The sequence below is a fragment of the Electrophorus electricus genome, chromosome 12 (genome assembly GCF_013358815.1).
Source record: "Electrophorus electricus isolate fEleEle1 chromosome 12, fEleEle1.pri, whole genome shotgun sequence".
NCBI lineage: Eukaryota > Metazoa > Chordata > Actinopteri > Gymnotiformes > Gymnotidae > Electrophorus > Electrophorus electricus.
This window is the reverse complement of record NC_049546.1, coordinates 2,825,968-2,846,850: the sequence shown is the minus strand read 5'-3', so window position 1 is coordinate 2,846,850 and position 20,883 is coordinate 2,825,968. Positions and strand designations below refer to the sequence as shown.

At 40.7% G+C, this 20,883-nt stretch overlaps 1 protein-coding gene across 1 annotated transcript; it reads left to right on the top strand.

Moving 5' to 3' along the window:
* Positions 1–7,046: 7,046 nt before the first annotated feature.
* Positions 7,047–9,893, top strand: LOC113586685. Its single transcript, XM_027024999.2, has 6 exons — positions 7,047–7,089; positions 7,822–7,932; positions 8,069–8,209; positions 8,708–8,891; positions 9,168–9,301; positions 9,780–9,893. Exons 2-6 carry the CDS (start codon positions 7,843–7,845, stop codon positions 9,891–9,893), a joined length of 663 nt encoding a protein of 220 aa, XP_026880800.1. The 5' UTR covers positions 7,047–7,089; positions 7,822–7,842.
* The last annotated feature ends 10,990 nt before the right edge of the window (positions 9,894–20,883 follow it).

The following is a 20,883-nucleotide window of genomic DNA, read 5'->3' as shown; positions in this document are numbered from 1 at the left end:
TGTTTGTTTGTTGTTTTTTTTAGTATAGGAGAGTATCCAAATGGTGTATAATGGTAAACTACCATAAACTACATATGCAGTAAGCAGTTAGGCTGAAAAGCACTGGAATATTCTTTTAACTATACATACATAACTCTGAATCTATTGTCAGTTTGCTAAATGGAAGGCTTTCATTGTTGCTTGCTTGTCTTCTCAAATAAATAACATTCACCCCACCCTCAAAAAACCCCCCAATTCATACACGGTTAAGATGTTGTATCTAGGTATGAATAAAGGCTTTGGTGTCTAGGCCATACTGTTCTGGGGTTGTAGTCACTTGTATTAAAGGGGTCAGTGTTTCTGTCCCCAAACCCTGATTGACTTTGACACAGAAAAGGCAAAAGTGGTGTGACATCAACTCCCAGGTCACAGATTTGCTTTTAAAGACTTCCCTTCTGCTACCAGCTCCCAAAATTCCTGACCATTGCTGTCTTCCTCACAGCAACCGTTATGAAATAGTTCACTGAAGGTAATGCAGACATCGCAGTGTAGGCAGGAAAAATTATCCCATTTTATGGATGGTGTCCTTTTGATTTTGTCTTTCATGGCTTATAAAATTGTTTAATATCTGCTGAAGTGAATCAGTGAAGAAGCAAATAAAGACATTGGACCCCTAGGTCATCTGTGATAGTAGCAAATTCTAAGAGGATCATTTAATTCGTGCACATGATTGATAACAACACCATCTAAATGGACAAAAGCACCTCTTCTATTAAAGTGTCAGGCAAAGTGAAGACCTCCCACTTCTGAAGCAGGCACGGTAGGGAGACAGAGGACCAGCTGCAGGTCAAATTAAATATCTTATATAATTCCAGCCCTATGACAGTGCAATCTGTCCATTTAGTTTTATAGCTCTGACCCCTGTTATGATCTTAGCCTGGCATTATTTTTACCTTGATGGGTTTCAGCTTCATCCAGACTGGTGCCAGAGCTGTTGTAACAGTACAAGTCATTGCACTGTTGATGATAGTTGCTGATCAAGTTAAAAGGTCTTTTTTGATTGAGTATGTTCAATATTTGGTGTTCACACCATATATGGATGTATGTTTTCACAGGAGAGCAAAATAAAGTGGCCTTTCATCACCACATGGACTCTAAATCTGACACTGAAACACATCATCTTGGGTCCATGGTAGGTAGAGATATATTTCATCAGAACATAGGATAATATATATTTTAAATTACCATAATGAAGCATAATTATAGACAGAAAAAAATCCTCTTGTTACTTTTCTTTCAGACAGAGGGGGCAGATGCTAACTGTGAATTGAGGTCACTAGTCACTACCCAGGAAACAGACAGTGGAATAATTTCAGTACAACTTCTGGAGTTTAAGACTAGTCTCCTTGAGGCAGTGGAGGAGCTGCATATTCGCCGGGTATGATTGCTGTTTGCAGAGTAAATGTCTATTCACAACTGAAAGAAGCTATTGTAGTGTTAGCGGAAGCTGTAGACATGCTATCACGTTATATTTCTCAGTGTACAAAAAAACTGAAATATATGTTAGTTTTAAAGCCAGATATCTGGTGAGGTCAGTAGTTCATTGACTAAGAATAAAGACAAACTCAAGCTGTGATTGCATTCCCTACTGGATATATTGTACTGGGTACATTAAAAAAAACAAACCAAAAAAAGTAAATGATGGTCTAATATAAAAAGTAGAATATTCCTTTAATTAGTGCAAAGCAAGTAAGGAGTTGCAATGACTGTGTTATTGTCTTGCTATTGTTATATGTTATCTTTTTAATATGAGACATACACTGTTGGGAAGATATAACCAGAAATAAAGTGATCCAGAGTGATAAACGGGCTTCCTCGTGCCGTTAGGTTGTGAGTCTGTTATTAGCCCTTTGATATGACAGCTATATTTGGCCAAGTCATGAAGACCTAGGAAGTGTAATTTCATGGAGGGGGGGTTGTTAATGGGTTTTTGGATGAGGAAGCTAACAGCACTTTTTAGCCATTTGGACATGAGCCAGAGGTACACGCATTTACATCAGGACGAGGTCATGCAAGCAGGACCCAAAAAATTCACGTCTCTGCACTTGTAAAGCCCTTTTCCCTGAAGCAAGCACTTAAAATCTGACACTGGACACGTAAAGGTTGTAGGACCAAAACCAAAGTATTGGATCACTCTTCTTTTATTGCTATTATCATTCTGGTGGAGAAAACGACATTAAATCAGTCTACTCCTCAGGCATACCATTAAACTAACACTTTGTAGTTCTCCAGTTTATCAGGCTGAAGGTTAAGGTGGAGGGCAGTTTGTTGGGTTTGTGGTGCTCAGCTGAATACCATCATGCATCTTTTAATGTACATTATAAAAGTCCAAAGTATAAAAATAGGTTCTGTTAGGCACTTGTTAGGAAATGTAGAGGTTGAAGTCGCTTAGATTTAATAGGAGCTGAACAGAATGGAACAGTTCAAAAGTAATCTGTTGGATGTCAGTTATTTAGGACAGTAACACGTCATAATTGAGTCATTGTTTTTATAATTATGGTTTAAATTTTTGTCGTGCGGTGTCTTGAGTTTATATTTCTCTATTCCCTTTTATTTGTTTTCATCTAGTAAAGCAGCTCCAGTCTTCAAATTTACATGGATTACCTACTCTGATGTCTTTTTTTCTGGGCAAAATCTCTTGAATTTATTGTCCCTTTGCCAGCACATAGCAGCTTTATCTAGTGTGCATTTTTGAGTTTGCTATGCTGGTAGCGTACTTTAATGGGAACTTATAAATAAACTCCTACATACATATAAAAAGTCACTACGTAGAAACCTATTGACTTTTAACTTTACTGAAGGAGGATGAGAAAGGCTTTGTGCTGGGAGCTCCTCTTTAATGCACCAGTGGTTTTCCAAACATGCTGCACAAGCCATTAAAACATGATTTGTGTTTAGCTTTTTATTTCTGAATTTATATATATTTATATTCCTGTCTCACCCTTCCAGTGTGTGGTCATATCTTTTTTGCGCACACTTGGGCCTTCTACCAGAGGCCTGGGAGTTTGAGAGTGCAGTGCAGCGTTTTTTCTGTTGTATCGAGCATTAGCACAGTCCTGGACTAAGATTGATGTTGACATTTGTGGGATATCTTCTCCTTTGTATTTATTTGTTTATAGTGAAAACTTGTAGTATTTCCTGATTTCCTAAAATCTATAGCATTCATCATTAACTGATTAAGTATCACTGTGAACTTTGCAAAAGTTGACATTCAGAATATCCACTTCTTTAACAATTTGCATGTAGGATGCTGAAACGCGATATGAGACCCAGATGTGTAAACTTGTGCTGGAGAAGCAAGAACTAGAGTGGCAGAAGGTGTGTATCCCTTGAACGGTCTGGATGTTATGAAAATAAAATAAATATCTCATTGCAGTCCTTTGAATATGTTAGTGTCATTAGATTTTAGCAATTAGTACATTTTGCATTTTTAGTAATTAGTCATTTTTCAGGAGTCATTGGGAAGTCAGATTGATAAAATGACAAACGAACATTCAGAATCACTTGCTGCACTTAAAAAGCAGGTAGGAATCTTATCCTAATTTCTCATAATGCTATGAACAATTTCCTTAAGATTCCTCCTTCCCTACACAGAAAAGAAGTTTTGGTTTGCATTTTTTGTGCTAGTTTTGGTACAGTACCATGTAAAGGTAAATATTCCCACTTCTACAATGTCAAGTTTCAGGATCAGCTCAGAGGAATTGAAGGAGAGAAGGTAGTTTTTTCCCCTCCCCTCCCCCAATCTAATGCTGTGCTAATGTTGTATATAATTGTGCAAAATATTGCAATATGCAAATGATCTCTAATTGTGACTAATGGTATGCTAATGTGTGGAAGGGGAAGCACCAGCTGAGTGCTGAAATGAAGGACAAAGAGATAACGAGTCTGAAAGAAGAACTGAAGTTGCTGCAGGTATAATCTACACTTCAGTGCTGTAGAGGACATGCTCCACTTTGCCTACTGGAAAGCCCTTTATGTCTATTTGTAGTGTTTCTTCTGGAAATATAAGCCAACAGTGGGAAAATTCATCTCGTGGATGACCTTTTGATTGGGGGCTTGTGTAGGTCTATTTGGTCTTGTCAGGCAGATGATGCAACATTAGTGATATATGCGTTCCTGTACGGTTCATCACACCCTCTGTTCACCCATCCGATGGAACAATTGTCCTTATGTGTTTATTCTTTGGTAGTGCTGTAAGATAACTACAGTTAAAGCATGGGGTTTGTTGTATGTTCAGACAGAGGCTGAAGTAAAAGTAAATTTGAGTAGTTACTTTTCTAATTCTTCAATCATGTCAACACATTTTTGTCTTTGTAACTTTCAACTCGGGTTTAACAATATCAGCATTCACTGCCAGTCTAAATCTTCAAAACTGGTAACTTTAATTAAAAGATCACTAACTGACCTGAAGAAAGAAACCTTTAAAAAAACATTTCTTTTACTGCTGTTTTACAGTTGTTCAAGTACAGTTTGGAGAAGAAATTAAGTGAGTTGGTAAGGATTTCCAATGATATAAGTTGTTGACGGAGGCTGGTGGGAGAGGGAGGAATTAAAGAGGAGGATCAGCGGAGGAGAGTACGGCTCATCAGGAGTAACGGATAGGGAGTGTGTGTGTGACACTTGAATTGCCAGTGCAGCAGAGAAAATACCGCTATTAAAATATTTTATATCGAAGCTTTGCTCTGCTTAACCTTTCAAGTGACAGAGAGAAAATCTGTTTGATACAGACAGTCAAACAGTAACGACAAGGTGGGGTGGGGGTGTCCACATAAAAGCACCTCAGGCATGTGCGATAGAGGAATACTTATCTGACAGGGAGAAGAAGCACTCAGCCGGGATGTTAAACAAAGTTCTTCAGACCCAGAGAAACAATCCAGTGCTGCTGTTATTAATCAAACTCAAATATTTATGCCTTTCATTTGTGAATGAGTGCAATTATTTGGAAGATGGGGAAAAACTGACTTTGAATCAGTTTCTTGGACAGAGATGCTGAAGATTAAAATATGCACTCACGCACACAGTCGAATCCTACACTGCATTATTCCTCTGTCTCACACACACACCTCTCCCCATACATAGACACGGGGTCAGGGTGGCTCGGCAGTCAAGTTACTGAACTAGTAATCAGAAGGTTACTTGTTTAAGCCTCACCATTGTCCAGTTACCACTGTTGGGCCCCTGAACAAGGCCCTTAACCCTAAAATTGCTCAGATTGTATTGTCACAATTGTAAGTTGCTTTGGATAAAAGAATCTGTAAAATTCCATAAATGTAAATAATAAAAAACATGGTAGAATGATACTAAAGATTGAAGGTACAGTGTAGTTGCTTTGCAGGAGCAGAAGTTGCAGCTGCATACACAGGTGAAGGTCGGGCATTTGAATCAGCTTGGAGAGGTGGAGAAGCGTTTTGGGGCCGTGTTGAAACAGTGTGCCGTGGTCAAACAGGCCCATGGGAAATTGGAGCAAAATGGTACGGCAGGCATTAGAGCCACACGGGCTGTTTATCATTGCCAAATACTGTCTTATAAGTGTCTTATGGTCCTAAATCCAGATATTAAAGTTCAGCTAATGAAAACACATTTTGAAACATGAGGCCTCAGTTAGTGTGCACATAGCAAGGTCATTGAAGTTAGGCTGAGATTCCTCTCTGGTTTAGGGTTATTTTATTTAAGACGACTCATCCTAGATCTGAGCTCCTCTGGGGTATATTTTAAATTCCTGCACTGGTAAATGTTAATAGCCCCCTTTAGTTGTATTTCATCATTAACTCATGTTTAAGTACGGTTTATGTTGAGTAGAGGGCATAGTAATCCTTATTATTTGCTATTTCCAAACAGCAGTATCAATATTTAGATAAAGGAGTGATACAAGCTTTGTTTTTAGGGCAACCATTAATTTAAATGACATTCTTCCTATTAGTCTGACATGTATCATAACCTGAAAACAGCACTTCTATAGTAAATTTGAACTATTACATTACATTTTGCATGTAAAACCATATTACATATTTTGAGCCTGTTGTTCGTTCTTACCTAAAGTGGAGGAGGCAATGCGACTAAACAAGAAATGTACATCCTTCATTAAAAAACAAGAATCTACAATTGCTACCTTGAAAAAGGTAGTGTTTAATTCATTATTTTTTATTCATTACTAGTAATTTTTCAGTGCATCATTTTTTGCAACATAGACAAATGTTAGTGGCTTGAATACTGTTAACTGAATATTTCATAGGCTGATAAAATGCAAAATCATTTTATCTTCTGTAGGACGTTGAGAGACTTAACGGTGAGCTGGTAAAATGCAAAGTCTTGTCCGTCTGCAGATCTGGTGAAGAAAGTTCTATTTGGCTCGTGAAAGAACAGCAGTTGCAAGAGCTTAAACAAAGGCTGACTGTGGTATTTCTTTTTTTATCTATAAGAATTTTCTCAAAAATGAATAGAGTTAAAGAGGGAGGGTCGTGTACAGTAATGTAGTACTGGTTGACTTTGTAGGAGACGGAACTGAATAAGAAACTCAGAAATGAAAATGCTGTTGAAAGGGCAGAGAGGCAGGTAAGTTTATTAACTCTGAATTACTGCTCACTGTTTTTCCAGGTGCAATTCCTGAAACGTATACAAAAATCATATTTCAAGCTCTGACATGGAAAGTACAGAAGAAAGGAATATTGTGGTTCTTTCTTCCCTCTCTTTTGCTGGTCTTACCTCTTTTGCATGCTATAAAAAATTTGCAGTGGTAACATTGCTCAGTAATCCTGGCCTTAAGCTGGTAATACATCTCACTCGGCTGGCTGGCTGGCTGGCTGGCCGGCCGGCCGGCTGTGTGTGTGTGTGTGTGTGTGTGTGTGTGTGTGTGTGTGTGTGTGTGTGTGTGTGTGTGTGTGTGTGTGTGTGTGTGTGTGTGTGTGTGTGTGTGTGTGTGTGTGTGTGTGTGTGTGTCTCTATCAGGAGCTGTTGAGCTCCCTCCAGCATGCCCAGTTTTTGCTGCAGGCTGAGTCCCAGGCTCTGAGCCGAACTGAACAGCGGCTCCTTAGATACACAGAGGAGTACCAGGTTAGTCCCCCCTTAAACACCATCAGTTTGTATCAGTCCACCATGTGTGTGCCTGCTAATTGTATTTCTCTGTGTGTAAATGTACACAATTTAGAATATATGGCTCCTTTTTAAAATAAATTCAAATGTGGTTTAATTTGGCTTCGCTATATGTTTATGCGTCATACATCTGTAAAGATACTCAGATGATTTACAAATTGGAAAGTGACATGACAAGACTAGATTTATGTAGCAGATAAAACACTTCAGGAAATAAAATCAATAACTAAGAAAACATACCCACTGGATGACACTAAAAAAAACCAGATTTTTTTCAGTAACATTTCTATCCTCTGTGGAACTATTCTGAAACTTAAACCACTGTTTGCCTTTATTGTAGGCTGCTTTAAAATGGTAATGGTCCAAATTTATTTAAGATCAAAAATAAACGACTAGCAGCCCATAAAGATGATTGAGAGTGTTGTAAATCACATTTGCACATTTAGGAAGCATTGCAACTCAATAATAGCAAGTGTGTTTACTTTCCATTTATGGCCTGTGGTCTTTTATAACCTCCATGCCTCAGTTTAATTCACATATTTATTCGTTGATTAAAACTATTATTAACGTGACAAAACTCTGCTGATTTGTATGTTCCTCTCTGTCCGTTTAGAACCCTCTGTCCAGGTTGAATAAACACATAAAAATTTATTATTGCATTAAAAATTTTCCGGGTGATTAATTTAATTGCAGGTCCTTAAACGAGAACATGAAATGATTCAGAAGAGGGGGCAAGACAAAGAGGTCGAGCTTATGCAGCTGATAGAAGAGCACAAAAATTCCCAAATCACTTTGGAAAAAGAGGTCATTCTCCTTTATTGTTCTACTAAAATGTAAAGCCTTATCTGAAAATAGAGTAAAAAAAAAAATATTGCTGGCTTTGCAACAAAGGTGAGATGCATCAGATGTTGGTTTTCTGCTTATGGTGGTTGTCAAACAGATGCAGATTCTACGAGCAAAGATGCAGACTGACCAGGAGGAGCTGAAAGCTGTCAGAGAGGCTTACGATCATCTACACAAAAAACGCCACCAGCTGTCTTCGCGTGTGATGCACCAAGCTACACATATTCAAATGTTAGAGGTAGAAGCGTAGAATACACATATGCTCTCTTAAAGGTCAAATTAAATTAAAGGTCACGTTTCCATTTTTTACCAAAATTGCTTTAGTGCTTCAAAATGTTTTGCCGATACAGGCAATGGAAATAGAAATTGTCAGTAGAATTCTATTTTGAAACATTACAAATGTAGCTTATATCAAACATTTTTAAGCACTAAAGCACTTTTTGTAAAAAAAAAAAAAAAAAAAAAATCACTTGAATGGAAATGTGTCCAGTGTTTGGGGAAGGTTTTAAGAAGTTTAACTAGCAGAGAAGTTTGTTGGTACTTATGCTAAGACAGCCTGACTTGTTAGTCTTTTTTTCTCTTTAATACAAAAACAGTTACAGTTAAAAAGGACTTTAGAACAATGACTCATTTGATAACTATGTGGTGGCACAGTTTCATTTTTTAATAATTTGTTTTATCAGAAAAATATTTTTTATCAGAAAAAAAATGTTATTATGGACTCTCTTCATTCCAGAATGGCGTGCGGGACAACTTCAACACTCAAAGGCAGTCTCCTAGCAGCCTAAACTGTCACATCCATCTGGATATAGCAGGCAATCTCAGTAAGGATGCATCTTTAGATACTGAAGGCAGAGAAGTTAGTCCTCAAAACAGCTTCGAACAAATGAGACACTGCAAAGAGACTGAAGATATTCCAGGTGAGAGGAATGCAGCCTTCTGTTCTGTTGCCAAGCTGGGCGCCGTTAAAACTAATATTTTTGCACAGAATGATGTGATGTAGGGGGGAGTGGGTTCCTGGGCTGACAAAATATGTTAATCAAGAAAGCTTACCTGTACCTCTTATTTTTGAACCGGTAATGATGCATGAATTTAATTTCCTTGCATAGATGAAAGGACTGTCGAGTGTCAAGAAGCAGAAAAAGATGGCTGCTTTCATAGAGAAAACAACAAGGTTAATGTTGGTTCGCTTACAGATGGAAATGTACTACTGCCTTTGCAAGGCCCTGACCTGTCGGTGATGGAGGAGAGTGGCAGCACAACTGATATGCTTGTGACAAACCAGCAGAAGGATCCAGCTGTCAGACAGGAGGCTAGCGTTGGTAAAAGTGTACCAGTCTGCACCACATTTGATAATGACTGCCCTTCAAATGACATGCGAAGCTACACAGATGGTTGCCTCGCCAAGCTATCAGAACCCGAAACCAGGTCTGTTTATGGGGTGGCCAATGACCCAGTGATGTCTGAAACTAGGACTAGGCCAAAGGCGCAGAGTCTGAGTGTCTCTGAAATGCAAGAGCACCAGACATCAGATAAACACACTTCCAAGACATCTCAGGACACTGACTTGAAGGAGGCTGAACCCAAGACCACAGCACCTGATTCCAACAGTTTTCAAAGTGAATCACCAAAGGAAAGTAAAATGACTGCAGAGAGGCAAAGTACCACAAACCCAGTACTACAAGACAACGATGCACATCATGAGAATCCAGCGATGCACAAACAGTTGAATGTAGCCTGTTTAAGTCCACTGCAGCAAAGCCTTCCCCAGCAGTCAGACTCTCTTCATGTGAGGGTTTTGCCTATAGCCGCCGCAGTTCCTGATGCACATTGTGAAAAATCCAGAGATCAGTTCTCACAGCATCCAGAGGCCCCTGAACTACAGCAAGCCTTGGAAGATGCAAGCAGTGATCAGGGGATGATTGAAACAAAATCAGTCCTGGAAGCTGAGTTAAACATCTCTGCGACCCCTCCTGGATCATTTTCTCAAAGCAATATAGGGTATACCTTCAATTTAGCAGAAACTCCGATTGAAAACAGAACAGAAGATACAGCCATATCTGCACAGACACTGAGTGAGCAGAGTGCAGACATGTGTCCCAGTCCTCAGGTCTCAAACTCACATGGAAGTTCTTTACCAAGTGCCAGACTCACAAAACCAAATGAACAACTGAATGATTCGCAAAAGCAAATCACTGGTATAGAACGTTCTTATGTTGATGGCAGCCTGAAGTGCAGATCATCTTTTAAGCTGAGCATGAATCCAAAACAAACGGTGAACACGCAATTAAACTGCTCACAAACGATTGCAGGTGTTTCATCAAGGGATACCAAAATTAATTCTTCAGCATCTTCAAATCCTTCAGCTTCAGTGCAGAAACCTACACTGCCCTCTGGCTTCCAGGAAGTTATTGAACCATTGTCTACCCCTTTATTTCCAAAGCACAAACAGAGAAACAGAGGTAGATACATACAGCTTTCCTTAAGAACATTTCCACTGTGTTAGCAGTCTTAGAATATCTGAGCAGTAATTTACTTCTCGTCACTAAGGTGCTGCATTACTCACGATGCCTCTTAACAAATCGAACATCCACCCTGACCAAGAGAGTGATCAGCATGGAGAATGGAATGCAATCAAGCAGATGTTTTCTGAAATCGCATCTGAAAAAGTAAGTTTCACCAACGTGTAGACAAGAGAGGGCTATGGAAAGCTGACTTATGAGGCTCACAGCGCCCCCAAAAACACCGGAGCGCTTTAAGACAACTTTCATTCCCAAATGTATTTCAGCAGGGTGAAATGGTAGCATTTTTCTCAATGAAAGGTTGATAGAAAACTGCAGGGAAAAGTCACAGATCATAAATCACTGACACATAGCCCAGGTCCAAGGGGAGCAGAGACGCGGCAGGCAGCGTGGCAGAGGGCTCATGAAATCTAATGTGTCTGTAACCTTCATGTTAGGGCATTCATCTGGATCTTGTTCCATTTCAAGACTTTCTTATAGAATCACTCAGTATACTGGAGTTCTACATTTTGTTATTTTATTTTTGGTGTGCATTTGGCAAATTATGAAAGCTTTCTGTTAAGTTTTATAATTGTCTTTAAAGTTACAAATGTATTTTTTGGCCATAGGTTTTAGGTCTAAAACAGAAAGGGGAAATAAAGGTTTTGTTTATTTCATTTTTTTTTCCGATGGCTTTCTTTAGCTACCTTTATTTAAAGAGATTCAGATTTGGCTTAAACGTTAAAAAGTGACTTTTCAGTTATCATACTTTAGAAGCTTAGAACCTATGTTTCATTTTGTGCTTTAAATTTGGCCCAGAATTACTAGCTTATATCGCTGTAAACCTAGAATCTGTATCTCACATGTCATATAATGGCATTGGAAGATTAGAGCCAGACACTTTATTGTCTAGGAAATAGTGATCTCATCTTTTATTTTATTAGTGATCATGAAGGCATATTAGATCATATTAGTGATATCTACATTTTTTTTGTGTGTGGGAAAAAAGTATTCATAATTCCAGTGTCTTAGCAACCTGCATGCCATGTATATCATATTAGCATAATATCACAGAGTTATTACATTAACACTTCAGCCAGTAGAATTAGATCAGTGTTGTTATACTTTATAGCCATTTTTGTTTGTCACCGCAGGAGAACAGAGTTCGCATCTCCTTTGGTTCAGCTCAGCCAGACAGTCCTGCAGCTCGGCCTGTGGGCAGTGCACTGAGGCAGGACTGCACTTCTCCCTCTGCCAGACCCCACGGCCAGGGGAACGTAGACAGACCCGCCTGTGAGCGAAGTATGCCCACACCCCCAGAGAAAGAGGACCGTCCGCACTCTGACATCAGGGCCCAGATCACCAAGATCGAGCAGTTTCTTGCCTCTGAAGGATTCAAACCGCCAAAAAGATGTAGGATAGATGAATTTAAAGTTTTGAAAGATTAAGTACATTGCCTTAGCTTATTGTTTAGATAATACCTTAATACTTAGAATAACATGATAAATAATACTTAATATTTAAATGTATAATATTTGGTTGAGAGGGTTGAATCTGACTTTTTTTTTGTTTGTTTGTTTCAAATATTTGAAAGTTGTATCATATTTTATATGATAACGGAATAAAGTTTTTTGGCAGGATTTTAATTGTCTCGTTTTTTTTCTCTTCACAGACAAGAGCCAGGAAGGTGTCTGCCTCAAATGATTTTTGATCCCTGCTCTGTTGCTTACCCTATTGACAAACAAGTTGACTGCTTCACATAAAACATGCTAATTACAGTTTTAAAGCCAATTAACACTAATTACTATGGATGGTTTGTCCTTTCCTCTAAGGACATCTAATTTGGCAAACAATTAATTTGCATTGTGAACACATACTGACCAACTATAACTTGAGTTAATTAAAATATACAAGTAACAAGAATCAATTAACACACTAAGACAAATTAACAAATGCAAATTATTCTCTCATTAGGTTTATGTTCTCAGTAAGGAGGCTGTTTATACCATATGGACATATGTTAGGGCGATTCCGAGTGTTCTCTAAGGTGCTACTAGTGAGGTGGTTTATGTTGTGTAATCTGGTCATGAATTTTGCTGAAGCATTAAAACATTTGCAAGAACTAAAAAATGCAAGAGTAATAGTTTATCTCTGTACTGACTTCCTGTTTTAGTTATTTTTTTGTTTGTTGTTTTTTTGGGGGGTGGAGGGGTGGAGGGTCTGTGTTTGTTTCCGCCATCCGTGAGCTGGAGTGAACTGACGCTGATCCGTATATATGTACTACCATTCTATTGCTGGATAAGATCACATGCATCACTCCGTTAGATTAAAACAGCTTAAAGTGCCCAGCAAAACAATTGTCCTGCACTGTATTAAAACCACACAGCAGAAAGAAAATGTGCACCCCCTGAGCATGGCACAAGGGCCCTCTCTGGTCCTGCTTAATACACTTACTCATTATTAATATGTCAAAATGTTAATGTCCTCATAAAGAAATCTGATGTGTTTCAGTGCCTGTGCCAGCGGTACTGACCCTTATCCTTAAAGAAGGGAGTAGTCAATATGGAAAGGGTAATTTTAATACACACTCCGGAATATGGTGCCGGGCCTTTGCTACAGTCAATTACACTTGAGTGCGGGAGGGACCCCGGTGTTAATTACTAGTCGGTTTTATATAGTGCGTAAATACAGAGTGTGCTGACATTTGCATTCCATCACCGTGTCCTGACTGCCACAGCAAATTAGCCTGGCCCCCCATGGAGTCCACCGGACCCGGCGCGTTTAACACTAGAATAACACTCTGGAGACCGCAGGCCAGGAGCGCTGCTGTGCTGATTAGGGTGTTGTTGGGATTTAAAAAGATAGTGCTTTAAATTGATTAACAAAATACACACAAACACACACACACACACAATATATATATATATATATATGCAAATAAATAAATCCACATAAATTCATCAAAACATGAAATTCAAAAAGTGACCCTGCACTGATTTGCTGAGATTTTATGAACAGTATGAATTAAATTATTTCAAACTAGATTCATTAAGAATTTTTTTTACCACCATCTTTTTGTAAATGAAGACGCACACTCTCGCTCTCCCTCATTGCGCAGTGAATCACCTCCGTTCTGGCTTTCTCATTTTACCTCTCACCGAGAAAGAAGATCGTCCCTTCCTGCCCACTACTGTCAAAGGCCACTGCAGTTCAAAGTTCATCGTCCACATCATTTATAAGGCCCTAAATTAGTCCAAACCCTGATCACTGCTCTCTTTTTCCACCAGCTATTCATCTTAGTGTTACCTCACATCCCTGTGCAAATCCTAACAGCGAGAAACACGAAAGTAAGTGAGGGCAGACGACTACACGGCAGATGACCCTTTCGATTGAGTTATACTCCTGGAGGACCACCACGGGAGCTCCATACGTTTCCAATTCTGCAGAGGTTAGGAACCATCATATGGGTACATGTTACTCCCCCTTAAGCGAGGTACGTCCCTGCTGCCTATATATCTGTATGAGCAGAGACGTGCACTCCGTAAAAGATGAACCATTTCAGCTGTTACCGAACAGAAGGGAACCCCAAAACCCTGTCCTAACCCACATGCCGTCTGGCATTAGTCTAGTCCCAGCTGAAGGACTGGGCCATAAGTCTCACACAGCAGGACGTCCCAGCTGGATGATGGAGAGTGCTTGTGTACTCCAGGGGATCTTGTTAAACTGCCATGTCCCATGATCTCCGCTGTAAGGCCGGTTTCCACCTCTGAGTGCTCTCCTCTCGTGCTAAATCACAGACGATGAGTGACATGCTGAGATGCATTAAGCAACAAATGTATTTCGTTTCTAACTTTCACAAGGTCAGAAAGATGGCTGGGGTCTTCCTGTTCTAAAGTAATGCCATCAGTAAAGTCATCAGATACTGAAGACTATAAAGCTTGGTAAGTTGAAGGGAAAACATAATTTTACAGTTATTCAGGTTATACCCAGTCATAACAGTGACATATTTACAGACAGGTTTTTCTGAGGGGAAACATAATTTGGCCATTTTTATGTTTCATAGTTAGTCAGTGTTCATAACCTCTTTATATGTTTCCTTGTTCTGGGTCACTTTAACTCTTTTACTCCTTCTACATAAACATTTAACTCACTGGTAAAATAATGGTAACTCATTTTACAGTGTTAATAATGCACACAAATATCCTTTCAAACTTGCGTCTATCGGTGGTTATATGTGCATACAATCTCATTGGTAGCGTAGAGCTCTTTAGTGGATCTGCTTAGCGGCTGTGGGTATTCCTCTTTGATCCAAGTGGCGACCTTTGTCGGCGTTTACTCGTGAGTGAAAGCTGCTGCTGTTTCCAGCACCGCTGTTTCTGATGCTTAAGTGATGGGCGTATCAGTTAGCCAGAGGGAATGAGATAGATCGGGAGGCTGCTACATGAAGCCTCAATGACATGCACCATTAATCTTACCCGGCGACTCGTGACTGCGTCCATCCTAGAGATGGCCTCTCGGTTTTTCTACTAAACCTATGCTTCCCTTAACACTTCTATTTTTGTCCCCTAGTATTTTTGAGCAACACACTTTTCTTTGTGCTCAGGTTTTGGGTTTTTTTGGGGTTTTTTTTGTTGTTGTTGTTTTGGTTGGTTGGTTCTGAAAACATAGGTTTGTTTATATAAAAAAAAAACATGCCCCTCATGAAATATATTTCTAAAGAAATACTTCAGTTGATTTTGCAGGCCTTAATGTACAGGGTTGGCAAACAAATCATGCTTCCCTTATTATCTGACCTGCAGTAGCGGTCTTTGCTCCCTCTCCGCTCTGCACTGTGGAGCCCCGCTCTGCCTTTTCTCCTGCCCAGCACACTCTCCATATCTGCACCCTCACAGAAGGGGGTCTATGTGAAGGACTACAGGTTAGCGTGTCTCCGGCACTGTGGAGTGGGCGGCCAGTTTCTGCCCTGAGGGTTTCAGCACAAACCGTGTAGCCTCTGAACAGGTGCCTTCTGTTAAGACTTCACTGTGGATTATAAAAGCAGTGTTATGCTGAGTCTGGTCCTATCGCTCCTCCGAGTCCCGCATGTCTCAGTGGAGTTAAGTCAGTCCTGTCATGCCTGTGCTTGCATTTCCCCTCCATCATCAGCCAATAAGAGCCGATCGCTCATCTGCTGAATTTTTCAATGAAAAGGTTACCACCAACTCGATCTACTTCCTGTTGTGTCAGTTTCTTCTGCTGTTTCATCTTCATCTTTCCTTCTGACTAATCTTTCTGAAAAACTTTTGGTCATCATAGTTGCCATATAATGAAGTGATTTTTGTGCTCTAGTGTGTGTGTGTGTGTGTGTGTGTGTGTGTGTGTGTGTGTGTGCAACTCTATCTTGTCATGTTTTTATATTTTCAACAGGAAACATTGATGTGTATTTATCCCTTACTGCTAGATTAACGACCAGTGGTGCACCCTTTAATGACCTGCCAGATTACAGGAAAAATGAGGTCAGAGGTCATCAGATTGAAATCAGTTCCATTCCTGGCTCCGTGGTGCCACTGTCTAAATCTTTCCATCATTCTTTAAGGATAAAGGTTTCCTATTTTTTACACTCTTTCATTATTTCGATTATGATTCAAATCAACTCTGCAATGACAATTTATTACTTCCTCTTAGAAAGCAGACTTTCTGCGTTGTTGTACGAAAGGACCGTTGCCTCTCATGCGCACTTAGATGGAAAAAAAAAAAAGTCATGCTACAATTATTCTTCAATATAGGATTATACAGTAAAAAGTAATATCCAGATGTGATTAGGTCAAAGCAAGTCATCAATAACAGTTACATCATTAATTATCAAACAAGGAATGCGTCTGCCTTTTCATCTTAATCTGGAGAACAACTGGGCCAAGGCACAGCAGGAATTCAAATGATTTAGCTTTGACTTAATCAGTCTTAGGTGCACTACAATGGCAGGTCACACTGATGGATGACCTTCTAGTCACTGAGTGGTGTTTATATAGTGAGCTTTCACTGACTTTCTCACCACACTGCTCAGCTGAAACAAAACGACAGCGATGGTTCAAGGGTCAGGGGGCTCTTTTAAAGGCCGTATCAGAATGCGGTTATTTTATATCTCTCATCTGAATAGTTACTCACTTGTGACCCCTAAAACAAACGGAGTATTGCAGTCTCTAGGACAGGTAATTAACTCTGCTTGGGGGACACATTTTGAAAAAAAAAATCAGCAGCACAAAATATACAAAAAACATTTGTCTTTTTTTTTACCGGATAATGCCGTAATGCGGCTTACTGGCTCGCTATTTAACGTTATGGCAAAAGTGCATTTTGGAAAACAGAGCAGCTCGCAGTAGATGAGTGGAAGGGGCTTTCTGTCAGCAGACTCAGCGTGAGTCCTTATGTGGCCACACGGCTGTTTCTACAAATCCTGATTGAAGTTTTAAGTGGTGCATAATGATATCATCCAGCTATGTCTTCCCTGTGGAAAGCCCCTCATGTTGACCAGCCAGTGAACCCAGACACCGCCAGAGACATCTCTCTTCAAGTAACTGTACTCTTGTTGTTTTTTTTGCCAAATGATCTGGCAAGACAGGCCTTATAAACTTCACCGCATTAAAACGTTGCCATTAGCACTTTTAACTGCTGAGCTTTAAAGATGGTGTCAAGTGTTAAGAACATTCTGATGACGTGGATGAACAAAATGTCTCCTTGAATCCTGCTGAGCCCTTAGCAATGTGGTCCGCGGGGTGGCATGACACTGCAGCAGCTTCAGCGCACACTCACCTGACACACTGTGCTATCGTTGCAGTTTGAAAAACATCACAGAGGCCATCGCACTCAAACGGTGGCCTGACACCGTCAACCACAGTGACCCCTTGTCCTTGATGCTGCTATTCCCAATTTAAACAGAGTAACATTTTCTGACTTTTTATCAAAGCAACCCGCCCTCTGCATTTATTATTTCCAGATACTGATCCCACCGCAGTTTCAGGCTTGACGTGTAGAATAGCCGCGGAGTTCAGCTCTTGGGGTCTGGCAGAAGATAAGCTCTTTGTAGTGATTTGCAGGCCTGGTATTCGATCCCTACTAAACTGATGCAGAGCCGTTCGAACATAGAGATACTATCTTTGAAGAAAATGTCCTGACCAAACATAATTTCTGCTTTCTCCTGGAGCCTGGCCAGCCTCTCGAAAGTTTTTCCTCCCCATAAACTCAAGTGGAGACTGAAAAATTTCATCTCTCAAGATTGATGGCGTGTGCTTAGGATATAGAAGTCTCCGTTTTTATTATACAAGCGCTCTATTTCTCTAAGTGTTCCATCGTGTGCTATTTGTAGAACAAAGTGTCCGAAGCTTTCACCATGTGTCTGCAATCCAAAACTATCACAGAACATTAAAAACAATAGTATATACAGTAGATTGTGTAAAGAAGTAATAGATAATGGCACCTTGGGCTGGAGGAAAGCCAGTGTCATGAACAGAGACTCTCTGGGCCTAACAGCACGTGTGAAGGATGACCACGGTACTCACCGTCCTTGTGCTTTCTAATTAGACCAAAATGTCGAACATTTTCATTCCCACATGCGTTCAAGGCTTTTGCGCATCAAGCATGCCAAAGGGCATTAATGAATGCTTCTGCAGCTGGTGGTACCACTCTGATACCCTTCAGCCTGATCTCGCCGAGAGACTCTGTGTTTAGGTAATGTTGGACGGCGTCCCATATCCGCTCACATGCTTGAATTTTTCTCCTTTGAGGTGTTTGAAGGGGAGCCAGTGTGTTAAATATTCCAGCGAATCTCAGAGCATTCCCGGTCTTCGCCTTATCTGCCATTCTTCACAAATCTACTACCACCTGCACATGCTCTTTTAAGAGCATCTCCTCACTGCCTTGAGAACCAATGTAAGGCCAAGTCCCAGTCGAAGAGCTTGAGGGACACCAAAACAAACCCTTACCAGAAAACTGTCAAAATATGTTACTGCAGTTCTGATATATTTGAGGTGACACCGTGGCTAATGTGTCACAGCATTAGTGACATAAACTGAAGTAACATCTGGATCAAAGTTAGCAACAAAACTTTTTTGCCTTGGAAGCAGGACTTTTAAATTGAAGTTATGTACTTATGCACATCACGTTATTTTTGCATGCTCCCTGCTCCTTGGAAGGGACACAAGGGCTCTGTCCCAGCATATCTTTAGTTCAAGGCCACTCCTTTCTCTCTCTCTCTCTCTCTCTCTCTCTCTCTCTCTCTCTCTCTCTCTCTCTCTCTCACTCTCTCTCTCTCTCTCTCTCTCACTCTCTCTCTCTCTCTCTCACTCTCTCTCTCTCTCTGCGCCTGTGGTGGTGAGCATATCTCTCTCTCCTGACTCCCTGTGGACTGACACGGATGCTCCTCCAGACACCTGCGCTGTGGTTTCGTCCGGGGGAGCATGCGACGTCCGGGCCAAGAGGCCACGCTGCTGTCAATGGCGAAACGCTTGGTATCAGCAGTGAGCCAACATGGGAGTGAGCAGGGCCTCTGAACTGCGGCCGCTTAGCACGAATACTCTTCATTTTTGCTCTCTCGCGTAGTATCAGTCTTTATCTGCTCTGTCCATTTGCTGCAGCCATTTGCTTTGAAGTACATCGAGACACGCAGCTAACGCTAAACAATGGGTGCTGATCAGGGTTTTTCAACAATTATTCACTGTACAAATGAGTGTCTGTGTGTGTGCGCTTATATGCTGAGAATGTGAACAGTGGGACGTTGTTTTGAAGCAGACAACGGAAATTTCATGTCAAGTGATGTTACATTGACTGCATTTCGTTGAAGCTGCTACTGATAAGGCTGACGATGATCCATGTGACCATCTGTGGTTTGCGAAGCTTTTGCCGTGTCTCTTCTGTCAGCTGTTATCTCCATGACATTTGTTGTCCACTGTCCTCACCACTGCCGACTTTATTACTTACGATTTTTAATCACAACTTTTCTCGCATTCACAATAAATCTTTGCTCAAAGTAAGAACTGTTCATCTGTGCTGCGGTGCGTTACTCGATCTTATGCAGCTTTATTGTCATGGGTGAACAATAACATTTTTCATTGCTTTTAAACGCTCTCCTAGGACGGCCCAGGACGATTCATCGTGCAAGCGGAAGTCGTCCTGGGGCCATCAATTAGCCCGCTGCACAAATGAAGCTGCTTGTGATACTACCTTGAAGTCACAGCCCTTTGATGCAGCCATGGGGTTTAGGAAAACTAAACATTTCCAGGGTCAGCTGGAACGCTGTGCTTTCCTGAAGCCTAGGGAGCACTCGGATAAAAGTCAGCTAGGCTTTTTTTTTTTTTTTTTTTTAAGATAATTTGTTGTTTGTTAAGTGGAAAAATGCGTTTGAATGGCCAGGGGAGCCATTCCTTTTCTCCACTGTTGTTTTTGCACTGCAGCATTAGACATGTACAGCATGTCTTTGAGCTCCTGGGAAAACTCGGTGGAACCTATAGTCCTTTTTGAGGGCAGAAATAGCCGGGAGTAAGTGATGTGATTGTGTGTGTGTGTGTGTGTGTGTGTGTGTGTGTGTGTGTGTGTGTGTGTGTGTGTGTGTGTGTGTGCGTGTGCGCGCGTGCATGAGCATTTGAGGGAATTTAGCAGAAGGAGGGTGATGGGGTGAGGTCCTGTGTTCACTCATATCTACTCTGCTTCTAAAGAAAATGTTTTTTCAAGAAAATATTGCATTAAACGTACAAAGCGAAACCAATTCAAGTGTTTCCCCTAACTGCTCAGAATATGTGTCATGCAGGTTGGCCTCCACCCATGCCAAAACAGAAATACCATAAATTATTCAGTTTAGTAATTTTATAACTTATGAAATAGCAATTTATATTAACCATAATTTGGTTAACAGTAATTTAATGAACTTTAAAAGCAAATGTTTTCATGACATATTTTGAAAACTAGATGACAGGAGCTAGCTCTGTAATCTGCACCTCTGGCAGCGAGCATGACCACAGCTCTACTGCACCCTTTTACTCCGACCTCTTTGGTTTAATGGCAACATAAAGGACTTTGACACAGTGACTTCTGCCGACAGGACAGGCACTTTTCCTCCTTCTCCTCGCGTTCCTCTTCCCCGGGTTGGAGAGTTGAGTCCCGGGTCAGCAGCCTTTCAGCAGAAACCCAGACTAGAATTCCAGATGGTGAGGTAAGAGCGGATCTCAGCTCATCAATTTAACAAGGTCTTCTGCTGCTTAGCCACGTCCTCCGCACGGCCCACACTTCCGGCTGCAGCCGTGGCCCGAGCACCAGACAAATTGAGATGTATCTCAGCTAAACGGTGAAAGGATGGCCGCCGTGAGCCAAACAGCAGGCTAAAGCTCCCTTTATGACCTTTTTTTTTACAGTGTCTTCTCACAGTTTTGTGACCGCGTCACCT

Excerpts from the sequence above, each read along its gene's own strand:
- LOC113586685 (XM_027024999.2), top strand. The coding sequence starts at position 7,843 with ATGATTCAGAAGAGGGGGCAAGACAAAGAGGTCGAGCTTATGCAGCTG. Across the intron at positions 7,933-8,068 it reads AAATCACTTTGGAAAAAGAG|ATGCAGATTCTACGAGCAAA; the intron begins GTCATTCTCCTT and ends GTTGTCAAACAG. Across the intron at positions 8,210-8,707 it reads CACATATTCAAATGTTAGAG|AATGGCGTGCGGGACAACTT; the intron begins GTAGAAGCGTAG and ends TCTTCATTCCAG.